Source organism: Micropterus salmoides, unplaced genomic scaffold, assembly GCF_014851395.1.
Source record: "Micropterus salmoides isolate LMB-PRFRI ecotype aquatic unplaced genomic scaffold, ASM1485139v1 Ms_hic_scaffold_23, whole genome shotgun sequence".
NCBI classification, from domain to species: Eukaryota; Metazoa; Chordata; class Actinopteri; order Centrarchiformes; family Centrarchidae; genus Micropterus; species Micropterus salmoides.
Window position 1 is genome coordinate 21637414 of NW_024041484.1, and position 25254 is coordinate 21662667.

Consider the following 25254-nt stretch of genomic DNA (forward strand, 5'->3'; position numbering starts at 1 on the left):
GATTACACAGAAATGAACAAATCATCAAACAAACCTACTCTGATCTTGATTGAAATCCTGTGCCATCTGTCACTTTATAACAGCAGTTTGTGATTTATAATCTTCTCTCAGAGAGTTGATTAAGCTGATGACGTGTGTGTTTCAGAGAGCGATACTGACCAGCGAGGAGCAGGAAGACTTTGAGGTATGAGTCCCCCGCTTGTTGTTCCAGCCCTCTCCAGTGTAACAGAGTTTAACCTTATCTAATAGTCAATATGCTGCTGTTTGAAGAGATTCCCATGACTGAAGGGTTATTGACTTTGTTCTGCCTTAATCCTGCTCTGCCTCCATTTTTTGTCTGTCTTTATATCATTTCAAACTGTGCCTAGAGCTTTCTGATTTAAATTTGACTCCTTGCTAACAAAGAGTTGGACTCTATGGAGCATTAAAAATCAAAGCAACCATACTTGATGCATACAGATACTCAAATTGCAAGACCAGGTCCACAGAGATTAATTACCAAGTCAAGACTGAGACCATTGGAGTTGTTATCAAGACTAAGAATATCCAATGGACTGTGTTTCTTCCTGGACATGTAATTAACATTATAAAACATTTAATTAATCAATCTATTCAAGGCTTATGAAAGATTTAACCCCTTAATCTCTTAAAGTACACATTAAGGGATCAAACTTCATCAACAGAACCTGCGAAACTTTTTAAATATGTCTGAAGATTCAAATGTTTCCAAAGACACTGCAACAAATACGTCTGGCTGAACTGTATGGGACCTGTGTGAAAAATTGTGCACAGAACATCTATAACATTTAGAGTTGGAGTCTTAGGTTTGACAATTTCACCTGTTCTAAACATCATAATTTCAGTGAGGTGTTGAGATGAGTAGATGCAGAATAAAAACAGTTTGGTAACATAACAGTTTAAGGTCTTTAGTTGTTTGTGGTACATTGTAGGAATCAACTGAGAGAAAGACATCTATTAAATATTAAGATAGATGGGAAAACTATGGAAAAAATGGTCCAGGTCAGAAAAAGAATTCTGAGAAAGAGAAATTCTTAAGTCTTAAGTTAAGTGCCTTAACTTCTGAGATTTTTTTTAAATTGAAATTCAAGTTATGCATTGATAATAACCCAATAACAAGAATTACATTGACAGTATACCCAACATTAAAGCAAAACAGAACTAATGGTGACACCCATCCCCTCCCACCAAATAGAGCTCCATATAATCCATTGTTCAGATGAAAGAAGAGAAAAACTGAAATGGTCAAAAATTCATTATGTTAGATTACTTTAGGCTCTTGTCCAGGATAGTTTCCTTTTTAGCACCATGCATCCTAGCCGCTGAAAGTTCCATGCTAACAACATCTGTAGCTGAAGTTGGAAGTTTGCCTGCACTGAGGTTGAAGTCATTAAAATGAACCACTCCACAGATTTCATGTTAACAAATTATAGTTTTGACAAGTCTAGTGGGACATCTCACTTAAAAAGTGCAAATCAATCCCAATCAACCTTTATATTAAAAATCTTCCTCACATATTCGGTCATTCCCTACAAAGGCCATCCGTGGAGATGACATCACCGTCAAGAGCTACAAGGTGGAGAGCCGTATCACGTCACGCTTCGCCCACACCACCGTCAGGAGCTCGGTCGTCAACTCTGGCTCCAAAGCCCAGAGCATCGGCTTCAATGTCCAGATCCCCAAACGAGCTTTCATCACCAACTTCACCATGTGAGCCCAGTTGCACACAGTCCAAACAGCTTTTGAAATAGAGGTTGTAGAGTTTTATCTTTTCTTTTTGTTGCAGGAATGTGAATGGGATAACATTTGTGGGCTCAGTGAAGGAAAAGACAGTGGCCAGGAACCTGTACACCCAGGCCAGAGCCAGAGGCAAGGCAGCCGGCATCGTCAGGTACTGGATCAACCTCTTGGATTTATAATCCTCTGTAGAGTCAACTGCTCCATCAGGACTGAAATGTTTCTGCTTTACAGGGCTAATTCCCAGGACATGGAGACATTTAAGACAGAAGTCCATGTTCCTCCTGGCAGCAACATTGAGTTTGAGCTCCACTACCAGGAGATGATGCACCGAAAGCTGGGTTTCTACGACCACACACTGCACGTGCAGCCTGGGAGGCTGGTGCCACAGCTCCAGGTAAGAATATCATGACACATGTATAATTTTGTATGTCTGTTAGGGTTCTTGCAATCATCTCTGACCCAGTTTCTCTTTAGGTGGATGTGTACATCTTTGAGCCAAAGGGAATTTCCATGGTACATACCCCAAACACCCTTGGAGCGCAGTTTGCAGACCTGATCAAAGTTACATCGTCCAAAGACAAGGTAAAACTGCAAAAAAAAAAAAAAAACAACCTCTGCCAATACTGCACAATTCTCTTTATTGTTCTTTTAGTAATAGAAAATGTTTAGAAATTTGAACTGAGAAATCAATCAAGGTACATGTTGGGAAGGTGGTGCCAGGATTCTTGGAGAGAATCTGAATCCTTTCTGGAAATAAAAGGGCTTTATAAAAGGATGAACTGAACAAAATCAGACTGGACTTTTGGAATTGATCATATCTGCCATTGTTTTCTAAATTCAACTTCTACCTAATATTCTTAATGCAAGGTCTACTTGCTAGCGTTAAGAATATTTACACAGATATATATCCTAAAAGTTCAGAGGGAATCTCCACACTCAAATAAATGTATCATGTTGCTGTTGTACAGTGACATTTTCGCTTTGATTATTAAATTTGGTTGAAATTAGTGAATTCAAGAGGTATGGCAATTAATTAATCAAACGTTTGGCCCTCTTGTCTTCATCAGGGTGGTGACGTTGTTTCCAGTTTCCTTATATAGAGTCCATTAATCAGTCATATGGCATATGGATATATAAGTCACCTGTATGACCAGGTACACTGGAGTTGTACAATGTATTTAACGAGATTTAAAAGATTTAGTAGGAGTGTTGAAAAAATGTTGTGAGATATATTAGGCCAGAATCAGAGTAGTCTGTACTGAAAGATTTGTCCCAGTGGGGAAATGTATTTTGCTTACTTTTTGCATGTCATGATTGATGGCACTCTTTGCATTAAAATTAATCTCATCTTCCTTGATTCGTGACCACATTTGCCACCAAATTTCACTAAAATATTATGAAAATTAACAGATATTTAAAGAGCATACATTCAAGAAGGAAAACATACCCGTCCTTGGCAGCAGGGATAATAACAGCCTCTTTTTAAAGTGTAGGCAGGCATCCTAATGTAATTGTATCATGCACTGTGTCCCTGTCCTCAGGCTCACATTGTCTTCAAGCCCAACCTGCAGCAGCAGAAAAAGTGTGACAACTGCACCGAAAGCGCTATAGACGGCGTCTTTACTGTCAGATATGATGTAAACAGGGACAGCAATGCCGGGGAACTACAGGTATCACACGCTCATCCATATGTACTGTTTAAAGCCTCATTAATTCACTTGTTCTAATATTGCACACGGCTAACAGTTTGGAGAGGATGACTCAAGCCATCACTGTTTCTTCCAGGTCTCGGACGGCCACTTTGTCCAATTCTTCGCTCCTTCCAACTTCTCACCTCTTCCTAAAAACATTGTGTTTGTCATTGACGTTAGCGGATCCATGTGGGGCGTCAAGATGAAGCAAGTAAGTAGTAGTTGTCTACATAAATGAAGTGTTTTGTGCACTTTGACCCCCCTCCAACTACCCTCTTGCTTCACCCCTCTTTTGTAGAACACAGCGGCCGTGTGGTCATTCAGCAGAATGCATTTAATTCCAAACTTCTCTCTCAGACAGTGGAGGCCATGCAGGCTATTTTGGATGATCTGACCATAGATGACCACTTCAGCATCATTGACTTCAACCACAATGTGCGGTGCTGGAGTGAGGAGCTGGTCCAGGGCTCATCCATTCAGATCGCAGATGCCAAGAAGTACATCAAGAGCATCAAACCCAACGGCGGTACGAGGAAATAATATTAATCAAGTAGGACAGCTTAGAATATCTGTCTGTTAATGACTATATTTTACTGTCCTTTGACCCCAGGTACCAACATCAATGAGGCACTGATGAGAGCAGTTCAGATGCTGGTGAAGGCGTCCAATCAAGGGTTCATTGACCCTCGCTCCGTCTCCATGATCATTCTGGTGTCTGATGGAGACCCCACTGTAGGTAAGACTGACTGACTGGTTCAGCTGCCAAGACTTTAGAGTGCATCTGTTGACCAATTTTAGGTCAGGCTTAGCAGCTTATCCACCCATAGGAAGACACAATACATTGACATAAAAGAGAAACAATTTAAACAATCAAAGCAAAACTAGGACAAATCAATTTTATCTTCCCTTTGCAGTTTGCTGATGTTTGTAAGCATGTAATTTATATTAAAGGTGTTTTAAAAGGAAGGCTATAATGTTAAAAATTTGGTTGGGAAAAAAGATCAAAGCCAAGAGATCGGGCATGCAAGAGAATACGGGGCCTCTTCTCTTTAGTCACTACAATGATGTACTGCTTTTTGCAGGTGAGATCAAGCTCAGCACCATACAGAAGAATGTGAAGCGGTTGATGAGGGAGGAGTTTTCTCTCTTCTCACTGGGCATTGGCTTTGACGTGGACTATGACTTCCTGGAGCGTATCGCCATGGAGAACAGGGGCATGGCTCAGAGGATCTACGCCAACCATGATGCTGCAGAGCAGCTACGGGTACTAAAGCTTTCCCTTCAGCACACAACTCAACATATCTAATCAAATCTATCCATGATAAAAACCAAGCTGAAACAATCTTATTCATTGTAATTTTTGACTTTGTTGGTTCTTCATTTGTTTTCATTGTCACAATTGTTAAAAATGTTAAGGTACCATTGCAAGACAACCCCAAAAGCCAGACTCAAAGTGCAGTGCTGGAAGAAGCAGTTAGTTTTAACCTTTGGTTTGGTGAGCACTAATATTTACTGTCTTAAAAGGTAAAATTGTTATCTGGGTGTCAGAGTAGTTTGGACATGGTGTGGCAGAACTTTTTGAGCATAGAAGAAAAATTGAAACGAGTCTCGAACCTGGTTGTCAGTCTGAATCCTTATTCCAACTTTAAAACTATTTAAAAATACAATAAAACATATAAATAATTTAATATATAATGACTTAAACCCAAAGATCACCATTTAAAGCAATAAAGCTCAAGTTTTGCTATGTAGCTAAATGGCCAGCTGAATGTTCTGGACATTGTTCTTTGCTAATTCAAATGGAAAGTAGAGATGAAAGACTTGTACCGAGATCCAAAAAGGAACCCAGCCTTAGTCATGATACCTTAATTCATATCAAGAATGCAGTCACTCATATTGTAAGTTTCCTCATGCTCTTGATTGACAGGAACTTGTTAATTCCCCCTCCTCTCCCTCCCCTCTCCCTGCAGACATTTTACAGTCAGGTCTCGTCTCCTCTGCTGAGAAAGATCGCCATTCAGTTCACAGAGGACACTGTGTCAGACGTCACCCAGAACCGCTTCGATAAATACTTCAGCGGCTCAGAGCTGGTGGTGGCTGGGAAGGTGCTGCCATCTGAGAGCAACATCCTGACCAGCTTCACCACTGCTGCTGCCGTGAGTTCAATAAACACAACCATGCATTGACAAGATGTTTACAACACCACACCTGTGAGAACTTTCTACTGAGTGCTTAAATTCCTAACTCCCTAATTTAGTTTTTTTTTTTTTATGAATCTTTCCTTTTTTATGTAAAATACTAGATGGTTTTAACTCATCGGGTCACCAACAATGATTAAACATGAAGCAATCTGAGCGGTTTATAGGTGAAAATTACTCTTTGGTCAAACTGCTCACAGCTCACACTTATGCAACCTGTGATGAGGGTTTTGGAAACCACTCTCGTAATTCATGCACATATCTCAAATGACCTTTAAAGCCGTGAATGCATGGACTCTAAAATCATCCCATGCCAACACTAGCACAAAGCAAAATTAGCTTCATGTGGACCGCTTACAAATGCACTCATACGGACTATGTCCTGAGTCTATGAGCCGGAGTCAGTTTTGAGTTGCCCTCAGTTTATTTCATCCTGGACCTGTTCACGAGACGTATGGCTCATGAGGGCTAACCAAGCAAACTGCAAAAATATGTGTCATGTGAAAGCAAAATCAGAAGTTGAGGGTTTCAAGGCCATGGGCGAAGGAAAGAAATGAGGCGTACACAACTATTACCAGTGTCCTGTTCGATCTCGTCCTGCAGTCCCGTCTGGACATCAAGCTAGAGTCATCGGCCGATACCGATGAGCTGGACACGGAACTGGCCAAGCACGAGCACTCGTTCACGGGCTTCGCCAGACAAATGTGGGCCTACATCACAGTCAAACAGCTGATCTCTGAAAGGTGAGAGACTGAAGAGCAATTAAGAGTAATTTTTTAACTGTTGAAACGTGAAAACATGTGTGGTACGTTGACAGGAAGGTCCTCAATTCACTGACAGATACAGTAAGATACACAGTTTTCAAAGTTTGTAAAGTATCTTAACTTGAATAAATAATGTAAACCACAAAATAATACCAAGGACTCTGTATCACCTCTATCAGGAAACATTTGTTTTTTTGTAGAAATATGATGGAATTGCCACTCCGCACAGTGAATTTATATAATTGTCAGTTTTTGACCACTGCAGCGTGGTTCTCCTGCAGGGCTCTGGCTCCGAATGCTGACAAGAAGAGGAAGATCACCCAACGGATCATGTCGCTGGCTGTGGAGCATCAGTTTGTCACTCCTCTCACCGCTCTGCTGGTGGAGAGCGAGGACGCCACGGAGAGGCTGCTGGCTGACTTCCCGAAGGACCCCAAGCATGGCTGCTGTTCAGGTGCCTGACAGAAGATACACTTGTTTAGTGCTGATTGATGTCACTGTCTTTTATGGTGTTTAGTTTGAATTTAAAGTATGTAGGGAAGATTTGGAAGCAACTGTTTTTATTTTTCCTTAGATCCAAATCTTTTTTGACAGATTTCTACTCCAAAAGGCAGCACAAATATGTCACACTAACCAAAACAGACAGTGCAGCGTAATGGAAGAAAACTTTATTAAACCACATATAAGGAGGGATAAAGTTTCAAAAACAAACAAACAACAAAAGAAGGTTTATATCCATAAACTCATCAAAAATTAAAGATATGAAGATCATTTTAGAATCTGGATTATATTATATAAAAAAGCAAACCCCCTCTATCCTTCACCCATCCAGCCCCAAGGTGGGTAAATGTAAAGTGTTTACCAATCTAATATATCACTTATTACTATTTTTATATGGTCATAAAAATAAAGTTTTCCCTCCCAGGCCACCAGCACCTCCTGTTTAAGCCCATTAATCCAAGCCTAAACTGACAGAGTGAAGTGAATGTGGAGGGTTTTTATCTAGTTCCTAGCAGCCTTTTTGCTGCAGTGGATCCAACAATTCAGCTATGAATTATAAATGAGGGATACATCTACATTTTATTTAACCTTCCCAGTACTTTAATGGAACTGTAAAACATATTCTAGATACAACTTTCCTTTTAATTACTGAAATCCTGGATGATATGGATATTGTGAAACCAAGTAGGAAACATGTAGCACTTCATATAGGACACCAAATAAGTTATATGAATATATATCATGACATGGCTTAAACACATTAGAAAATCACCATAAATTAACTAAACTAACTAAATTACAATTTACTTGGAATCAGTAATTTATAAAACAGCCAGTTTTATAATGGTTCAGCCAGATTTCCTTTCCCTTGGGAGTGTTTCAGTTCTTTGTCAAATACATAATTAAACAATCAAAACATTGTATCAACAAACTCAGGGGCTGAAAATGCTGATTTAACCACATGAGGGTTAATTTAGTACTATGTCATGTGTGTGTAGGAGGAGGAGGAGGCCCTGTGTCCTCTGGGCATACTCAGTTGCAGGCGCTCTACCACACCCCAACCTGGGTCAAGCCGATTACTCCAGCCCCTCCGAGTCAAGGGATTAGGGGTCCGGAGGAGTGGGCCATACCTCAACATGTCAACCTAGGTAGTGTTGAGAATATTTACCTAGAACAACTATCTATCTGATGTTTAGATACCAATGCTTCTTCATATTGGAATCTCTCACTATCCAAGAGTTGTACTGTAATCTGTGGAGCCAGCTAGTTCTTGTAAACATTCTTGATGGCTCAACCTTGTAAGATTCCCAGAGAACACTGATATCTGCTAGCCTGAGGTCTGAGCTACTGTCTCTAGCTAATCAGTCTATTGTTGTCTTCTTGACGAGGACACGTACGTGTGAGAAATACCTAAAGCTATAATGTCAAACACTTATGGGGTCAGCTACATTACTCTAAGCTAGACCATCAATTAAGACTTCTAAGAAATATTCTCAACAGTTAGCACACACACACACACACACACACACACACACACACACTTCAGATGACTTTTATAAAATCATGAAGAGTCTTCCAGCTGCAGTGTTAAATGTGAACGATACTCTGTGTAACTCAGTGTTTCTCATCCAGTGGATAACGACCCTCACTTCATCGTCCACCTGCCGACAAGTAACATGGACGTCTGCTTCAACATCGACTCCAAACTTGGTCACATCCTCAATCTTGTGTCTGACAGAGGAACAGGTATTACACTGTACTAAGTGTAGTATTTTATAATTTTGTACAATTTCTGTTCCTGTCGTGGTGTGCTTTGGCACAGACTCTTTGTCCTTATCGCTACATGGGTTGCATGTTATAGGTGAACGTGTAGTATTTTAACATCAGAGAGAGATTTTATTTACCACATCTTCTGTTTTTTAACGGATTTGTTTAATTACTGTTAACAAACTAGTGTAGGACAGCCTTTGCAGGCCTCAGCTCATGGTTGCTTAACAGCACTAGTTAGGGAAAGGCGAGGGGGTTCACACAGGAACATTGGTTAGAGGAAGTCCCTCCATCAATATTTGCAGCTTGTCCAGGTCAGAGTTATGGTTGTAGCCAAGTTAGCAGTGTAGATATCAATAAATATGTGAAATGTATGCCCCCTCCTAGTCTTTTATTTATGTGAGTGTGAAGACGTTTGAACAGATAACTGCATAAATAAAAGCAGAAAGATCTGAACTGATTTTTGAGATGTGGTGTCAGAGGGACTTGGACTCCTTATTATTTCTGTTTAAGTGGGACCTTGTATTTCATGTGTTGACGCTCCTCTTTAACCCTCGCTGCTGTCCTGAAGGTGTGGTGGTGAACGGTCAGTTGATTGGCTCTAAGCAGGTGCAGAAAAGCAAACTGAAAACCTACTTTGGCACCATCTCGGTCTACACCCAGCCCGATGGAGTCAGCGTGACCGTCAGCACCGTCAGCATTGCCATGACTGATGGCAGGAACAACCACTCCTTCACCTGGGGGGCCACAGCGGAAATCACACAGGATGGGTAACAGTCACCCCTTTAATTACAGCGTCCACCTGGCTGCCTTGACATCTGGGTCATTTTGTCTCATTTCTGTATTCCAGTGTGCAGATTTCCATTGTGAAGAACTTGCATGTTACCATCACGATAAATAATAATATCCAGGTGATGGTGTTACTTCACCGCGTGTGGAAGAAACATCCAGTGAATGTTCACTTCCTCGGTATCTACATTCCCACCGACAACGAGTACTCTCCTCTGGTCCATGGACTCATAGGTAAAACATGGATGAAGTCACTCAGAGGTGGACTATAATAGAAAGTCTTCATTTGGAAAAAGCTTTTGAGCCCTGCAAGAAGCTGAGGAATGATGAGCAAGTGTCAAGTAAAAGAGCTAACTGTGATAGGATGAGACACCTGTCAGTCAGGCACACTGCTATTTAAAGCCTTAATATCTGCTAAATTGAACAATGACTCTTAGAATTACAATCGCAGCGCACATTGAAAAAATCCATATTAGCTACCTACATCATAACTAATGGTGACATGGGTCTGACTGTATTTCAAGACAGATTTTTCTGAACCAACGTGAGTGTGGTTGATTTTTTTGGAGACAATATCTAGTGGCCATTAGTGGTACTGCATCTTACGACACTTCAGGTCATGGAGGCAGCTCAGCTCCTTCCACTCCAACAGAAAGTGTTTGCGCAACAGCAAACCAAATTTTTTGTTAACATGTGTTATTAACAAGCTTGTTTTATCTAACACAATCAAACACATTTAAAATTTAAAGAGCATTAGCCTTAGTTTTTCACTATTTTTTGTACCAAGATTATCAAACTGAAGCTAATATCTGATAACTGATATTTTGTGAGCATATTCAATGTATGACAGTTTTATGCCTGTTGTAGGATACCTTCTAGTGCATTGCATTCATCAAGGTGTGAAGATGTTCTTTTATTGTGGATTTGCATGGTATTTGATGCTTTGCCCAGGATTTTATTCTAGTTGAAGTAAGAAAAGTCTTCTTTCAGACAATAAAAACTGGCCACTAAAATACATATTAAAACTGTTTAAGTGAGGTAGTAACTTCTCGTGATAGGATGAGGCAGGTTTGCATTGCGCAAAACTTCAGATTTTTATGAAAATTACAAATTGAACCACAGCCTATGGTGTGTTGATCTCCCAGGGCAGTTTTCTAGAGAGCCTGAGGTGACCGTGTACGACATCCACGAAGGAGTCGACCCTTTGAAGAAGGAGGCCACCATGGAGGTGAAGGGAAACAGGCTGCCAGTCACCAGGTACGTCGCAACTCATAAAAAAGGTTTTTGAACAAACCCATTTCTTATTAAAACCACAAACTCTTGTGTGTGCATATATTAGGGGCTGGCAGAAGGACTACAGGCATGATGAGAGGCACGGCTCAAACGTCTACTGCTGGTTCATACACAACAGCGGAAAGGGCTTCATTGACGGCCATTACACCGACTACATCGTCCCAAATCTCACCAGCTTCCTCTATAGGCTCTGAGCAGCCAGAGACACAACCAAGTACCCTGTGCTGCTATAAATCTCCTGGATCAGTAAGGGTATAAATGAAATTACACCCATTTAAAAGAGTGAGTGAAAAACAGGAGAAGAAGGGAAGACAACATACAACTTTTTTCTACTGCAGTTTGTGTGCGTCTACAATTAATGATTTTCATTTTCTTTCAAAATGTTAAATGTTTCTTTCCTAATTATTTTCCAAAAAACACCACACGTCACTTTTGTTGAATTTATTTGGACAAAGATCAACTTGAACATCAATACAAAATAAAAAACAGATTGAACACATTGTTCTAAGTTTCTCTGTGATAAATCGCTGGAATTGCATTGTGGGATTTGTATATGTACAGGTGAATTAATTTGGGAAGTAACTCTGACACAGTAGAGTCCCCCAGACAAACGGCTGTCTGAGGTTAAAACGGGAAGGTTGTTGGTTCAGGCCAGTTTTGAGAAATCCTCATAGGCGATGTCCACTCTCTTCCCCTTCTGTTGACCCTAAAGAAGAGTGAAGATGAAATTTTAATGACGGCTGCAGCTGTAACAAAAGGTACTAGATACAGCAAATAAAAAAAGTGCAACATAGAAGTGAATGCAGCAGATGGAAAGCAGTGAGTCTCAAATGTTACCAATGTTTCACATTGAATGTGTTCAGGTTTGGTGCCAAGATTATCATGAATAGATGCTTTGATTTTTATTTTTTTTTTGTGCTATTTCTGGGACTTTTTGGCGTGTATTGTCACACTTTCAATACAGCCACCTCTCAAAGAAAACAAAAGCAGGAAAACAAACTGGTGACATTGTGTCCTGTTTTTATCCTAACAAACACGGACACGGTTTGCAGAAAGATGTTATTTTGGAATCTTTTAAATGTCATTTCTCAGTGCTTCAAAAGAAAAACAGACAAACCAAGACACAAATCTCAGAGATTAGGCGAGATAGGCCCAGTAGTAAATGCAAAAACATGCTTTTTGTTATTTGGGTGATCTGAACCTTTAAGCTGTTGTTCGAGGGGTCATAAAATATACAGTTTTAACAGGCAGCTGTCAGCCAACTGAAAGTACTTTATATTCAGATGTACAGGAGACAATAAAGCAAAGACTAACATGTGACAGCTACAGTTTGTGGCAGATGCCCGGAAATACTTACAGAGTCGAGTGCGAGTGTAGCGCTGAAATTTTTTTCGTCTATTCCCTCCAGCAGAGCCTCTGTGTCTCTGTAAGGACCGTTCAGGATCAAAACCCGTTTACCTGCAGGAAGTTTGATAATAAGATGCTCAGGAGGATAGAAAAACACAGCTGAGCTACATGATGTTTCCACCTCGTTGATCTGTTTTATACAAATATATTCCACAACGTGTAGCATGTTTTTTTGCAGTTTATAAAGGTTACAGGGTTTTGGTGGTTAACCTGGTGCAGGTATGACCGTCTCGACATGATTCTGGTCCAATTTCAGTTTGTCTCCGGAGTCGATCATCTTCACCACCGCTCCATATTTGTCCCGCACCTCCTACAACAAAAGCATCCACAGCTATTAGCAACATCTTTCTTTTCCCCACATGCATATTAACAATTTCGCCCAAATGAAACACAAAGCAGCGTTACCATGATGACAGCCTTCTTCTTGTGATACTTCTCTCCCAGTCGCTTGGTGATAACTTTGACCACAATGTTGGGCTGCAACCAGTAATCTGTCCTGACTGGCTGCTGCTGCTTCTTCTTCTTCTCCTCCATCTGAACAAAAAGCATCGCAACTCCATTGAGAACACTCTGTGGGAATAAATGCAAACTCAAACGCAAACAGAAGACGAAAAAAAACAAATCGTCTTCCCTACCTCCATGATCTCCTCCAGAGCAGATTTCTTCTTCTTCTCCGCTCTGGAGTCTAAACTGGAGGAAGGTTCTTTCCTCTTGGTTGAGGATGACGATGCCGCTGCTTTGAGAGCACTAGCACCCAGGACAGAGCTACAGGGACACACAATTCAAATTATACCTGCCTGATAATTAGCCAGCAGAATCAGCAACCTGCACAGAGATGTCTGTACCTCGCTTTGGAAGGACCGGCTACGGATGAAGAGGCGCCCAGGTTGAAAGCAACTGCAGAAAAATGTGTGAGAGTGAGAAATTAAACCTTACATGCTAAAATGTTATTTAACCTGAAAAACAGACAGGAAATGTGACTGATCACAAACAAAAGCAAGAAAAAACTAACTTTTCTCTTCTTCGCTCTCACGTTTCAGCTCTGTGTACGCTGGAGTTTCCTACAGAGTAAAATACAGAACAAAGGATTAAGTCAACTCTCTATTGATCTTAGTTTAGCTTAATAGAGCTGAAGTCTTTCTCGCTGGTACTCACTTCTGTCTCCTTGCCGTCGCGGCCTCTGCGGACCTGCTCCTCGATGAACCTGGCGCTCCTCTCCTCGTCGTCCAGGTCCTGCTTCTTCTTCCTCGCCTGTTCCTCTTGGCGACGGATTGTCTCGGGGTCGCGGTCGATGTATTGGACGTACCAGCCTTTAGGGGTCTCGTCAACCTTACAGAAACCTAGCAGTGACATTCAGCAATGTGTTACACATTTAAAATAATCATTCTTTAATGTAGCAGCAGTTTGGTTTGGCTAAAATTGTGTTTCATACCAAAATAATTTCCATGTTTTATTTTTCATCATTTACACACATTTACATCATCGACATTAAGTGTTTTCACGGTAATTAGGCAAGCTGATTGTTTGTGGTAGTAATGTAATATGTTTTAACACAATTTACAAGCTTGCTCCCAATGTCCTTTTATTAATTTCTTCAACAATAGGCCCCTAGTTTCTGAAAACTCTACTTTTCATCATTTCACTTTATTAATTTTTTAATGGTTAACTTCCATTTTTGAGTTGCTGGGATTCAAAAACTTAATGGTCACTTGTTCCCAGCTGCTATTCAAAGGATTTGATAAAGATACTACATTTACTCATTTGGCAGATGCTTTTATCCAAAGCGACTTACATTCGAGGAACAACATACGAGCATCAATAAAGCATCAATACAGTAAGAGATCTACAAGTGATAACAGATACTAGTAAGAGCTACTAGCGTGTACGGTATAGATGAGCTAAATACCTAGGAAAAGAAGTAAGAATTTCTTCAAGATGTTTTTCTGCCTTTGCCACAAACTCTTTAACATTTTACACGTAATATTTACTCTGTATCATATATGTTATCTAGTTAAAATTGTAATTCTGCTACAGTAACTTCTGTCTACTCCCTAAATAACAAAGCTATTGCATATCTGTTTGTCGGAGAAGAAAAGTTCCCTTCCTAAATATTTCAGGTGGGAAACCATTCGCTCAGTTTACCTTCTCTGCCCAGCCACTTGGTGAAGTCAGTGAGAGTCTCCCACTGTGTGGAGTTCATGTGGACGTGCTCTCTGTGACTGATGTATTCATTGTAGACGATGTTGTTGTGCACTCGCTTGGTCCCTGCAGATGGACAAAAAAAAAGAGAGAGAGAGAGAATACATTCAAACGGTTAACTCAGTGCTGCTAGTGAACATCTGGATAATCTGAGGGAAATCAGGACTCACCAAAACGTCTTCTGAGCAGCTCCAGGAAGTCACTTCTAAACTCACTGGGAGAGGGGAAACAAGAATGAACTCTCCCATCTGAAGCACACAACTAACAAGATTTGCTGTTTGTAAAACTGCAGCAACACACACACACACACACACACACACACACACACCAATGAAAACTTACTCAGAGAAGTAGTCCATGAACTTGTTTGGGTCCTCTGAGGCCAGCAGCAGCTGCCTCTGGTGAGACTCTGACATGCAATGACATTTGAAGCCGTTCTGTCAACAAACGGGAAAGATAAATAAGTTCAAAATATCAACAGTAACAACAACCAAACAAAATCTGCCGGATTTAATGGACACCTCACCTCATCTCGGCATTGTTTTTGACACATCTGACAATACCACCTCAACTTCTGGAGCCCTTTGGATTTTATCCGGTTGGCTATTGCCTTGGGGGAGAGAGAAAATCTGCTTTTCCCATGCTGCCCAGCCACTATAAACATATAAGACCGTCTGTTTATCTGTTAATAACACGTAAACTGAGGGAAAAGGCTGCTCAAATCGAGAAGCTAGAGCTAAATCATGGACACCGTCGCTGCTAACGTAAACAGCTTCCGCCAGTAGAGCGTCATAATCTCGCGCGAAATGTTACAACACGCGATAACTTTAGGTGCGTTCAAGGACTCATTGTAAGCTTTGTTTTACCAAGAGTCATAACGAGTAATAAAGGTACTAAAGCTTTTAATTAAATCACTGGAACAAATTTTACTTAGCCCCAGTCTGTGGCTCCCGTGTTGTTGTGGGTTGGAACATTTTTAATCCATTCCGAAGTTGTAAATTTTATTTATTTTGTAAACAACATAACCGTATAACCGAGATTACAAGATAGATAATCAGAAAATTAATAAATAAATATGTAAGAAAATATAACACAACACTTTAGATGAAACTGCTTATGAAACTTGTGCGTGCTACAAAATCGGTAAGTTGATAGTTTTGTCACGGTGTTGTGCCGAGTTCTGCATGCCCGACTGAATAGCAGGTAACACTCACACATGCTGAGATAAGAGGTAACTTAAAATTATGCACCCACCCCTTTTTTCGGTCAGAGAATAACATGTTTGATATTGTTTTATTTTTTGATATGATAAATTGGTTTTATTCAACTTTTATAACTGTATGAACAATTTCTTGTTAGCCTACTATGTCTAGTAGTAGTAGGAATTACCAATACAAAAGAGAGAGCCTAAATAAATGAAATAAATGCGGTTATCACCACATATATTTGCTGTAATCTGTAATTTTTGCTGAATCTCAAGGAATGCTACTTCTACTATGTGTAATAGTGAGTATTGATGACTCTGAACGTAAACGTAAAAAAAATAGGTCTACTTCTAGTCATTTATCACCATTGATGAACCCCACGAACAACATAGTTTTTAAACAGTAGGCTACTTGGCTGCATGGACACAACACCTGCTGCCATCTTGGCTGATCAACAAAAGAGAAGCAACTTTGGATCCAAGTTAAAAATCACTCGGACAGATGAGTCTTTGAGGATTCTGGATGTACCATCGAAACGACGGTAAGTGTTATAAAACGACCTGTAGGGCTTATTTTTAAGACAGGTGTGTATTTTGATTAATTGCCATGCTCATGCTCTTTAATTTTCAAATCTTAAGCGTAGCTACAGACATTTTTACATGTCTCATGGGATGTCATACATATTTTAATGTTGACAGAATATTTAACTTGGAACATGACTACAGAAAAGTTTACATTACAGCTATATAGGTGGTGTAGAGGAAAATGATCCAATGACTTGGTCAGTAAAGCATGAACAAAACGGCCATGAATAATAGAGTTTGTAAATTAAATGTATTTAAATTGTAAACATTTTTTACAAGAAAAAAAAATAGAAGCACTAAAAAGAGCTTATTTATTTATTTATTTTTTAAGACATTATGAGTTACTTCGTTTGTGAATCGCATCTTTACGATTTGTCTCTAGCAGTCCGTGAAGGTAGCATTCGTCCATTTTGACTTTACCTTGCGCCTGCGCACTTCTGCGGCTCTGACCTTCATAGGAGTAACCATGTTCGCCAGGACCAGCGCGTTGGTGTTCACCCCACAATGGTAAAGTCAACAATAATTAAATACTTTGGCGACTATCTTTACTTGTATCTTCTTTCTATGTACTTCGTGTCGGTATGTGATTAGAATACGGGTGAAGCTTCTGGTCTGTAATGCATGTAGTTATTGAATGCAAGGACATGCTAACGTGGAGGCCGCGGCTAATGAATGACAGCGGTGTGCTGTGCAGTTCAGCTAATGCTAAGCCGACATGTACTTGCTAAAACGTTCAGACATTGTGTGAGAAGCCAGTGAAGACAGAAAATATTTGTTAACACGCATAAGTCACAGCGATGTCGCCAGCTAGGGTTAACTGTCTAAGCTTTTTTCTTTACAGCTAGTAGCTAACAAAGCTAACTGCAGCTATCGCATTTGCACAACTAGCATGTGATCAAGTTTTTATTTATTTAACAAATTAAATGAGTCTGTGCTAATGTGACGTTAATTAGAAGCTACTGTTGATGTTATATAATAACGTTTTTACATGTAAAGCTCACATGCACTATTTCTGTTCACAGTGGGCAGGTCAGGAACATGGCTACCTTGAAGGACAGTAAGTAACTTTGTGTGCTTCTCCTATTAATATGAAAAGACAACAGCATCAAAACATATTACAGACTGTAATGGCACACTGATAATACCCCAGAGCCAATATCTGAGTCGTTTCTGCAAACATCTGAGAGAAATGTCACTAAGTCTTTGCAGGGGTTTACCTGGTATGAAGACACAAGCTGCAAATCATGGTCTTGATGTCTTTTATCAATCCGCTGCAAAGTGTTGTACATGCAAGCTATCTCTTACTTAATTGGATCATACCCACTGTGGTGTGTTTTGGTGGAAGGTGAATGCATAGGCAACTGGAAAACAAATGACTTAAGACATTCAAACACGTGATGCTGAATTGCAGTACCTATCCCAGTGATTCATAAAAAGTTCTTTAGTGTTCAACAAAGTGTGTGTGTTAGCCAGATATGTGAATATAGTTTAATGTGGTGGTCTCTTGTGTGTAACACATCACATTTAGATCAGTGTACTTGTTTGTATATCCACACTGGTGTCACACTGAGTAATATCCCCTACTCTCTATAGTCACCCTTCGGTTGAAGTCCATCAAGAACATCCAGAAAATTACCAAGTCCATGAAGATGGTGGCCGCTGCCAAGTATGCTCGTGCTGAGAGGCAGCTGAAGCCAGCTAGAGTCTACGGCACTGGTGCTGTGGGTACGTATGCCATGTTGTTGCTCACTTTGTATTAGTAAGAGTTTGAATTTTTTGACACTGAACTAAGATTCTGTTCACTGTTTGCTCTCCAGCCCTGTATGAGAAGGCCGACATCAAAGTGCCGGAGGAGAAGGCCGCCAAGCATTTGCTCGTTGGTGTGACTTCTGACCGTGGACTCTGTGGCGCCATCCACTCTGGTGTGGCCAAGGTCATTAAGAGCGAGATCGCCACCCTGACCAGTGCTGGCAAGGAGGTCATGGTGATCAATGTGGGAGACAAGCTGAGAGGCCTGCTGCATAGGTATGAATGGAAATGGAGCTTCCTAAAGTTCATCTTCATAACATTAATGAAAGACAAGAGTCAGGTCCAGTGTTGGGCTTTACTGATTAGCTATTTAGTCAGTGTCCGTCTTGTCTGCAGAAATGTGATTTAGCTGGCGTGTTGTGGAGCAGCTCAGAATAACTAATTACTAAAAAATTGTAGTTTCCTCGTTTACAATGTAATCTCCACTTGCATACTAGCTATTTACAATTGTAGCAAGGTTTTTATAACTTTTTTTTTAATGCTGATGTTCACATTACAGTAATCATTTGATAATTATTATTGCCTTGGCTCTAACATTTTAAAGCTGACAACAGAGCAGCTCAGCATGTTGCCCTCGAACCCTAATGGATTAGGGTTTTTGATAGATTTGTGGAAAAGGAGGAGATGAAATTAATTTCTCAATGCCCATTTTCTTTCCCTAATATTACAAGTTTTCCCCACCTTCTTGAATTGTGTTCTCTTCGGGCCAGGTGAAACAATAATTAGCTCAGTTTTATTACATCTTTCTCATAACAGTTTACTTGAAAATTAAGTTAATGTGTGGCAGCCTGTACATCCAAGACAAATTTCCTTAGGACAAATAAAGTAATCTTCAAAATGCGGTTATGGGTATGAAAAAGTTGAACGTGATTAATTAGATTTTAAATCGCAATTCATATTTAGCAAAAATCTAAATATAGTATTGATATTATTATTTATATTTTGGCCTAAGTGTGTTTTTTGAGATTTAAAACCTCTTTTCCAAGAGAGACCTGGTGTGCAGATGATTGCTTTACTATACCAATTAGAGCTGCATGATATAGGAAAAAACTGATGCAATATTTTTCTTTTGTGCGATAAAGGGATGGGGATCGTTAATTTTTATTGATATTGAGACTGCTTAACGATCCGATTCTTACTATATGATACTTTACCATTTAGTGATGGTTATTTGGTAAGACCAGATCCAACGGGCATGAGGCAGGCCTGCACGGTATGAGGAAAATATTCAGTGTCCGATAACGTTATATATTGAGAGGACATATCACTTGTGATAAATAAACATGTACTGAAGTGTACATATTAACTGCCTGGTTATTTTTAATTTAATATTTTAAATACAGCTAAATGTTGTTTCTAGACAACAGCAAAGTAACTCAATAACTTTATCTGACGTAGTGAGTGACGTTTAGAAAGCACATCAGTCTGTATCAGTCCCTCCTCCTCTTTCACTGGCTGCAGGTAACGTTACCAGGTAGAAGGAGGAGCGGCTGGTTTGTCTCAGCCAAACCAGCTACAGGCTGAGACAAACTAAGACTACAGACCAGTTTATGCTCCAGACAGACAGCTTTCTATTTAGCTTGTTTTCAACATTTGGCTAATGCCAAGCTAGCGTTAGCTGTGCTAGTATAAAACATACAGGGATAGTGAGATACTGAGAACAGAGATGATTTAATTAACCATTTCTACATGTTTAACGTTACCTTACAGACAGGTTTGTTGATTAAGTATTGTGTATTTACTTGCAAAGGTTTTATCGCACGTACTTACAGTAACGAGTGTAGCTGTCATCAACTAACGTTACAGTAGTTTGGAGCTAACTTAACCCTCACCGTATTCCACCGCGACGGCGCAGTGTCTCGCTCTGCTGCCGCTGTGTGTGCGTGTGTATGATGATTTGGCAATAATGTTATTACACATCCATGCCAATAAAGCTAATTTGAATCAATTCAATTGCTCTACTCAAAGAATCAAGCGTCCTAGAATTATTGGGATGATTTTTTTTGTAGGGAAAATGCCTAGAAAATAAATGAGCAGAAACTTTTTAGTTTGAAGACTCTTTTTTTTTTTTTGAGTGCAAACCATCCATTCTTGAGCTTTATTACATTAAACAAAATGTAAAATGATAAAAATAATAGAGCAGCTATACACCAGCCCCTGAGTGGTTTACAAAGGTTGCAAATCCACTGTTTCGTTGTTTTGTTTGTTTTCTTTCTTCTGTTCCTGCCATATTTTCAAGTTGTCGCCGACGACTAACAAGGGCGGGCCCTGCTTTGGTTGAACAATATTGTGATGTCGTAGTTCACTGCATGCAGAGCCTGCTTGTCACTTGACATCATTTGCTTGAGTAATGATGTTACTCATAGTTACATTTTCCTTTTGTATCAAGCATGAAGGAAAAAGATTAGGTGTTAGAGTTAATTTGACTTCCTTGACATTACATGTCCATGACTATGCTGAAACGACATATTGTGCAGCCCTAATACCAATGATATCCACTGTTCCTCATCAGAACTCATGGAAAGCACATCATTTTGAACTGTAAGGAAATCGGCCGCAAGCCCCCCAGCTTCACTGATGCTTCAATCGTTGCCACCGAGCTGCTCAATTCTGGATATGAATTTGACCAGGGCTCGGTCATCTACAACAGATTCAGGTACCATACTTTCAGTTCTGACTTTTTCTTTGTTTGGATTTGTGTAAAAACATTTCAAGTTGCAAAAGCTGAGAGATTGACTTGTCTGTTTTTTAGATGGGTAAAATGGAATGATTGAAAATAAATCTCCCCTTTCTCTGATGCAGGTCCGTTATCTCATACAAGACGGACAACAAGCCTTTGTTTTCCACAGACACAGTTGCTAACGCAGGTATGGTGGTTGTAGTTGTTGAAAAGCTTCACTCAGAACCTCAGCCAGAGAGATACTGAACATCTGTGTTCTTTGTACAGAGAGCATGGGCATCTATGATGACATTGATGCTGATGTGCTGAGGAACTACCAGGAGTTTGCTCTGGTCAACATCCTCTACCTGGCCATGAAGGAGTCCTCCACCAGTGAGCAGAGTGCCAGGATGACTGCTATGGACAATGCCAGCAAGAACGCCTGTAAGACTCTGGACTTCCTTGCTAACACACTTCACTTTCCTCTCTTTCATGAGTTGGGGGCTGATCAGTATTTTAGGAAATATATATATATCTCTCTCTCTTTCCTTCCAAATGAATTATCTGAGGGGATGACCTCTCTGGGGGGTGGGGGGGGGGGATGGATCTAAAGTTTGTCAGCGCTCACTTGGACACACCTGATTTAATTAGGACACTCACTCACGCTAATTCTGTACATGGCACAGATCAGATGATTTGTTGGAACTCATATTTAGGACCAACTACATCGTATTAATGTTTCAATAAGCTGCAAAACACACATTCAGGAGCTGAGAGGAGTGCCTACAAATATTAAAGCAATTAAATCAAGTTATCTAGAAGCATGGAGATCTACTCTATAAGACTATTATTTTGAAAGATTTGTCTTTAGTATGGAAAATAAATCTCAATCTTCTGATTTTAAAAAAGGATTTAGCTTGGCAGTGTTAAATGTGCAACTTTATCAGTCCCATGAAGAACAGATTGCAGGGCTCTACAGTGCGACCATTTTGCTCGCATATGCCCCTAAAAATCTATACGTGCGAACTAGAGCCCGACCAATATATTCGCCGGCCGATATGAGCTAATTGCATTTAATGGCATCTGCCATTTAGAATAGCAGATATGAATGTAAAAAACAAACAAACAAAAAAAAGTCACTCATGTCATGGGTGTTGCATAGTTTATCCACCAGAGGGCGACCAGCTGCAGCTCCCCTGTTAACTGCACTGCCTCACCACAGAAGAAAACAATCAGTTGACCGGAGTTTACCGGAGCTCACGCAGAATTTATAAACACGTAGAGGGCTGTGTGAGCGGTGAGTTGGTCTTTTGTTAGTTACATGACTTTAATAATTTATAATAATAAAAACAGACCGAGTCACTTCTCCTCTCCCGCAACCAGTCATAGTTATAACGTTAACGTATAAGTTAAATGAAATCTCAAAGTTTCAGGTCCTTGTTGTAGACATTCCTGTAGTATTAGATGCATTCAACAGCAGCTCACTGTATCATAGACAGCATGATTTATACCGGTGGTGGTTAAATGGTTTCACATAGCTTTGATTAAAATTTAAGAGGGCTGATAAAGGGATGAACTGGATGTTAATGTGCTACTTTGAAATTATGGCGGATTATGTGTAAAGTCCCCCCCCCCTGCAGTGCACCGCGTCGTTAAACGTGCAGGATGCGACGCAAAACTGGTGTCAGTCATATGAGAGTTGTTGAAACTCTGGCAGGAATAAAACCGGCTAGTCACCAGAGCACGTTGCTCGGTGGCCGCTTGAGCTGCTCCTTTCAAAACAAAGACAGATGTCAGCAGCTGGAGCGGTGAGACAGAAGACAGTAGGGAGAAGATAAGGAGGTTGTGGGCTTAGCTAGCTGGCTATGTCTGGTGCCTTTTGTTGAAACATGTTCAACTTTTCATAAAACCGATGTGCTCGTCAATTTTGGTTCTCGTCAACTGACCAATCGCAGCCTTGATTGGATGGGACAAGAAAAAAGTTTGACGTGCCACAGTAAACTTTCAGATGTTGAACTCTTTCTGCATGAATGGTTCTGATTGAGATACTAACATTAACAAATTAAGAGACCAATGTAAGCTGTTTTTTTTTTTTTTTTTTTTTTTGCACAAGGATTTAATGAAAGAACTGCTGTTTTGTCCAACTGGAATAAATACTATACTAGTGGTGAGCAATATAGTATTACATAAAATGACAATGCACATAATAAAATTAAATCATTAACATACTAACAGTATACTATTTGATTAAAATGTAACTTTTTATCTGACATAATTATATAAATACTATTACACTCATTTAAACTAGTTTCTCCCCCATGTTGTGTGAAAGTGGAAAGATGGGTGTGCCAGTATGTGCTTCTAGCCTCCTGAGAGCAACACGCTCCTCTTCTCTTTTACATCGGTTTTACTAAAGTTATTGTAACACTGTTCAGTAGTGTTGTTTACATTTGGTGTGGGTTGTGTGGGTGCTGCTGGTGTATCATGAATCCATCCCTGCTTCAAAAACTACACTAGCACCAATCCCAGTAAAGGTTTTTTTTTTTTTTTTTGTGAGATGAGTGATCAGTGTTTTAAAAGCTGTTTTCAATGTCAAACTTTCAAAACAAATTATTAAGGCCGATATTGAGTGTCCAAATACAAGGATCTTCACTTCCATAGTCCTCTAATGGATTCACACCATAGTTGAACACAAAGAGAAGGAGCACACACGTAGCATAAATATGTATATAATAGTTAAACTCTGTTACATTTTTTGCTGTGCTCCTAAATTTTTTTTCATTTACGTAACATTACAGCAGCTATTTCAATCGGTGCCTAAAAGGTCAGTAGTCGGCGTGAAACTTTCTCTGGTTTCAGCTTCTGAAATGTGAGGATTTTCAGTTTTGTGTCATTTTTTAACTGATTCGGGTTTTGGACTGTTTGAATACGGCAGCTTGGGCTCTTGTAACTTGGATGGACATTTTTATATACTTAATGATTAATGGGTTAATTGACAAAGGAAAATCAGTTTCAGGCAAGTACTTCCCATTGCCATGAGGTGTAATTAGTGCTGCAACTACATATGATTATTTTTTATTGATAAATCTCAAATATCTTTTTGTTTTGAAAATGTCAGAAAACTGAAATGTTGCACCACAATTTTGCAGAGCCCAAGATGTCTTCAGATTGTTTTTGTCAAAACAACCTAAATAACTATTTTTACAATAATATAAGTCATAAAAAAGCAGCAAAACTTCACATTTGAGAAGCAAAATTTTGTGAATATTAAGCAATTGCGTTTAAACGATTATCCAAATAGTTGGGGATTTTGTTATCGACTTACTGACTGATGAATTTGGCAGTTGATGCAATATTGTCAATGTTCACTATTAGTTTGTTACTATTATCTCGTGATGATCACTTTTCACATTATGATTTACTTTGAAACATTCGTTTTGATGCTGAGCCATGCTCTTAGACGACTGTTCTTCCACGTTTTAAGTTTTGCATTTGACATTGACTGACTGATGGGTTTCTGTCCCTTCCCTTCAGCTGACATCATTGATAAGCTCACCCTCACCTTCAACCGTACCAGACAGGCCGTCATCACCAAGGAGCTCATTGAGATCATCTCTGGAGCTGCTGCTCTGTAAGTCCGTTTTCTTTCCACACCATGGCCATGATCCTGTTCACTTGCAGACATTCCTCCATTACTCTGCTAACTTTTCTGACCTTTCAGATGTTTATTTCTCTCACCGTGCATATCTTTAAAAATAAATACACATCCAGAAGCTGTCACATTCTCTCGTGACTAATGTTCCTCTGACCTAATCTGCTCCTCCTCACCCTCTGCTGAACTCAGGAACTGAGGCTTGTTTTAACAATGGAGGTAACAAGGTAGACTATAATGTTAGTGTCCCCTTCTGGGCTAGTCTGATCAGCGTCTTATGTAGAAGCGAGCACCATAAATACTTTTGTTGTAATAGTATAGATGCCCTTTAGGTTTACAGAGTGTCTCCAGAGTTAAAAACTGTCCCCAGCCAAGTCAAAAACTCTGTTTAAGTTCTGTTCTTACCTTTTTTTTATTTTATTTTTTCTTTCTTTGCAGATAAACGGGCAAGATCCTCGCTTCCATTGCCTATAGCGCTTCAAAAGTACTTCAGACAGGTGTTGTCGAGTCTGAACATTTGTGCTTCTATTTGTAAAATATACAGAGAAAATAAACCTTATCAATTCCTCATACTTTCATCAGTCCCTGTATCTGTTTTTCTTCACAATAAATGCTGATGACTTGAGAAAGCTGAATGTTTACGCTTCACTCCTTTTGGAATGCATCCATTTTGATGTTTTGATATTTCTTTAGTTAGAAATGCAGTTGCAGGGTCTCGTGGGCCAAAAGTAAAGAAGAAATGTAGATTGTACAGTATAGATTGTATTCCTGTGTTGTGTAAACATACAGGGGATGGGCAAAATACCAAACACATTACAGTATGATACAAGCCAACACAATTATTCCTCTAAAAATAAATGCTAAATTTGTGAAGCTAATAGTGTTGGAAGTCTTTTTCAAGGGGTTACTACAATTGTTGTGAGGGATTCTTGATCCATCAGATCAGTATCAGCTGTGAAACTGACCTTAAGCTCAAAA

At 39.7% G+C, this 25254-nt stretch overlaps 4 protein-coding genes across 5 annotated transcripts in view; 2 read left to right on the top strand and 2 right to left on the bottom strand.

Moving 5' to 3' along the window:
* Window positions 1–165, bottom strand: part of itih5 (inter-alpha-trypsin inhibitor heavy chain 5) — a 19050-nt gene extending 18885 nt beyond the window's left edge. Inside the window, exon 1 of the mRNA XM_038739215.1 lies at window positions 39–165. The gene's annotated coding sequence lies outside the window, so the exon portion shown is untranslated. The remainder of the gene's footprint in view (window positions 1–38) is intronic.
* The window catches only part of itih2 (inter-alpha-trypsin inhibitor heavy chain 2), a 12272-nt gene extending 1012 nt beyond the window's left edge, over window positions 1–11260 (top strand). The window contains exons 3-21 of the mRNA XM_038739216.1: window positions 146–184; window positions 1556–1728; window positions 1805–1909; window positions 1990–2152; window positions 2233–2340; window positions 3300–3428; window positions 3544–3660; window positions 3807–3975; window positions 4060–4185; window positions 4532–4713; window positions 5420–5605; window positions 6251–6390; window positions 6693–6865; window positions 7911–8060; window positions 8545–8658; window positions 9251–9449; window positions 9530–9702; window positions 10614–10725; window positions 10808–11260. Of these exons, the coding sequence (XP_038595144.1) occupies window positions 146–184; window positions 1556–1728; window positions 1805–1909; window positions 1990–2152; window positions 2233–2340; window positions 3300–3428; window positions 3544–3660; window positions 3807–3975; window positions 4060–4185; window positions 4532–4713; window positions 5420–5605; window positions 6251–6390; window positions 6693–6865; window positions 7911–8060; window positions 8545–8658; window positions 9251–9449; window positions 9530–9702; window positions 10614–10725; window positions 10808–10955 (2706 nt within the window). The 3' untranslated portion in view covers window positions 10956–11260. The remainder of the gene's footprint in view (window positions 1–145; window positions 185–1555; window positions 1729–1804; window positions 1910–1989; window positions 2153–2232; window positions 2341–3299; window positions 3429–3543; window positions 3661–3806; window positions 3976–4059; window positions 4186–4531; window positions 4714–5419; window positions 5606–6250; window positions 6391–6692; window positions 6866–7910; window positions 8061–8544; window positions 8659–9250; window positions 9450–9529; window positions 9703–10613; window positions 10726–10807) is intronic.
* On the bottom strand, window positions 11188–15154 carry kin (Kin17 DNA and RNA binding protein). Its single transcript, XM_038739217.1, has 12 exons — window positions 14894–15154; window positions 14710–14804; window positions 14538–14581; window positions 14311–14433; window positions 13324–13508; window positions 13181–13229; window positions 13014–13065; window positions 12804–12933; window positions 12574–12702; window positions 12379–12478; window positions 12119–12219; window positions 11188–11467 (listed from the first exon to the last, which is right to left on the bottom strand). The coding sequence occupies exons 1-12, from the start codon at window positions 15029–15031 to the stop codon at window positions 11408–11410; spliced, it is 1206 nt and encodes a 401-aa protein (XP_038595145.1). The 5' UTR covers window positions 15032–15154; the 3' UTR covers window positions 11188–11407.
* Window positions 15155–16545: 1391 nt separating this feature from the next.
* On the top strand, window positions 16546–24911 carry atp5f1c (ATP synthase F1 subunit gamma). Of its 2 annotated transcripts, XM_038739218.1 has the most exons (9): window positions 16546–16663; window positions 17179–17213; window positions 17750–17881; window positions 17974–18181; window positions 20478–20621; window positions 20768–20832; window positions 20913–21068; window positions 24159–24255; window positions 24715–24911. In XM_038739218.1, exons 1-9 carry the CDS (start codon window positions 16623–16625, stop codon window positions 24716–24718), a joined length of 882 nt encoding a protein of 293 aa, XP_038595146.1. In that variant the 5' UTR covers window positions 16546–16622; the 3' UTR covers window positions 24719–24911. The 2 variants fall into 2 exon arrangements, with proteins under 2 accessions (XP_038595146.1, XP_038595147.1); XM_038739219.1 differs by lacking the exon at window positions 24715–24911 and having other exon boundaries at window positions 24159–24259.
* Window positions 24912–25254: the final 343 nt, after the last annotated feature.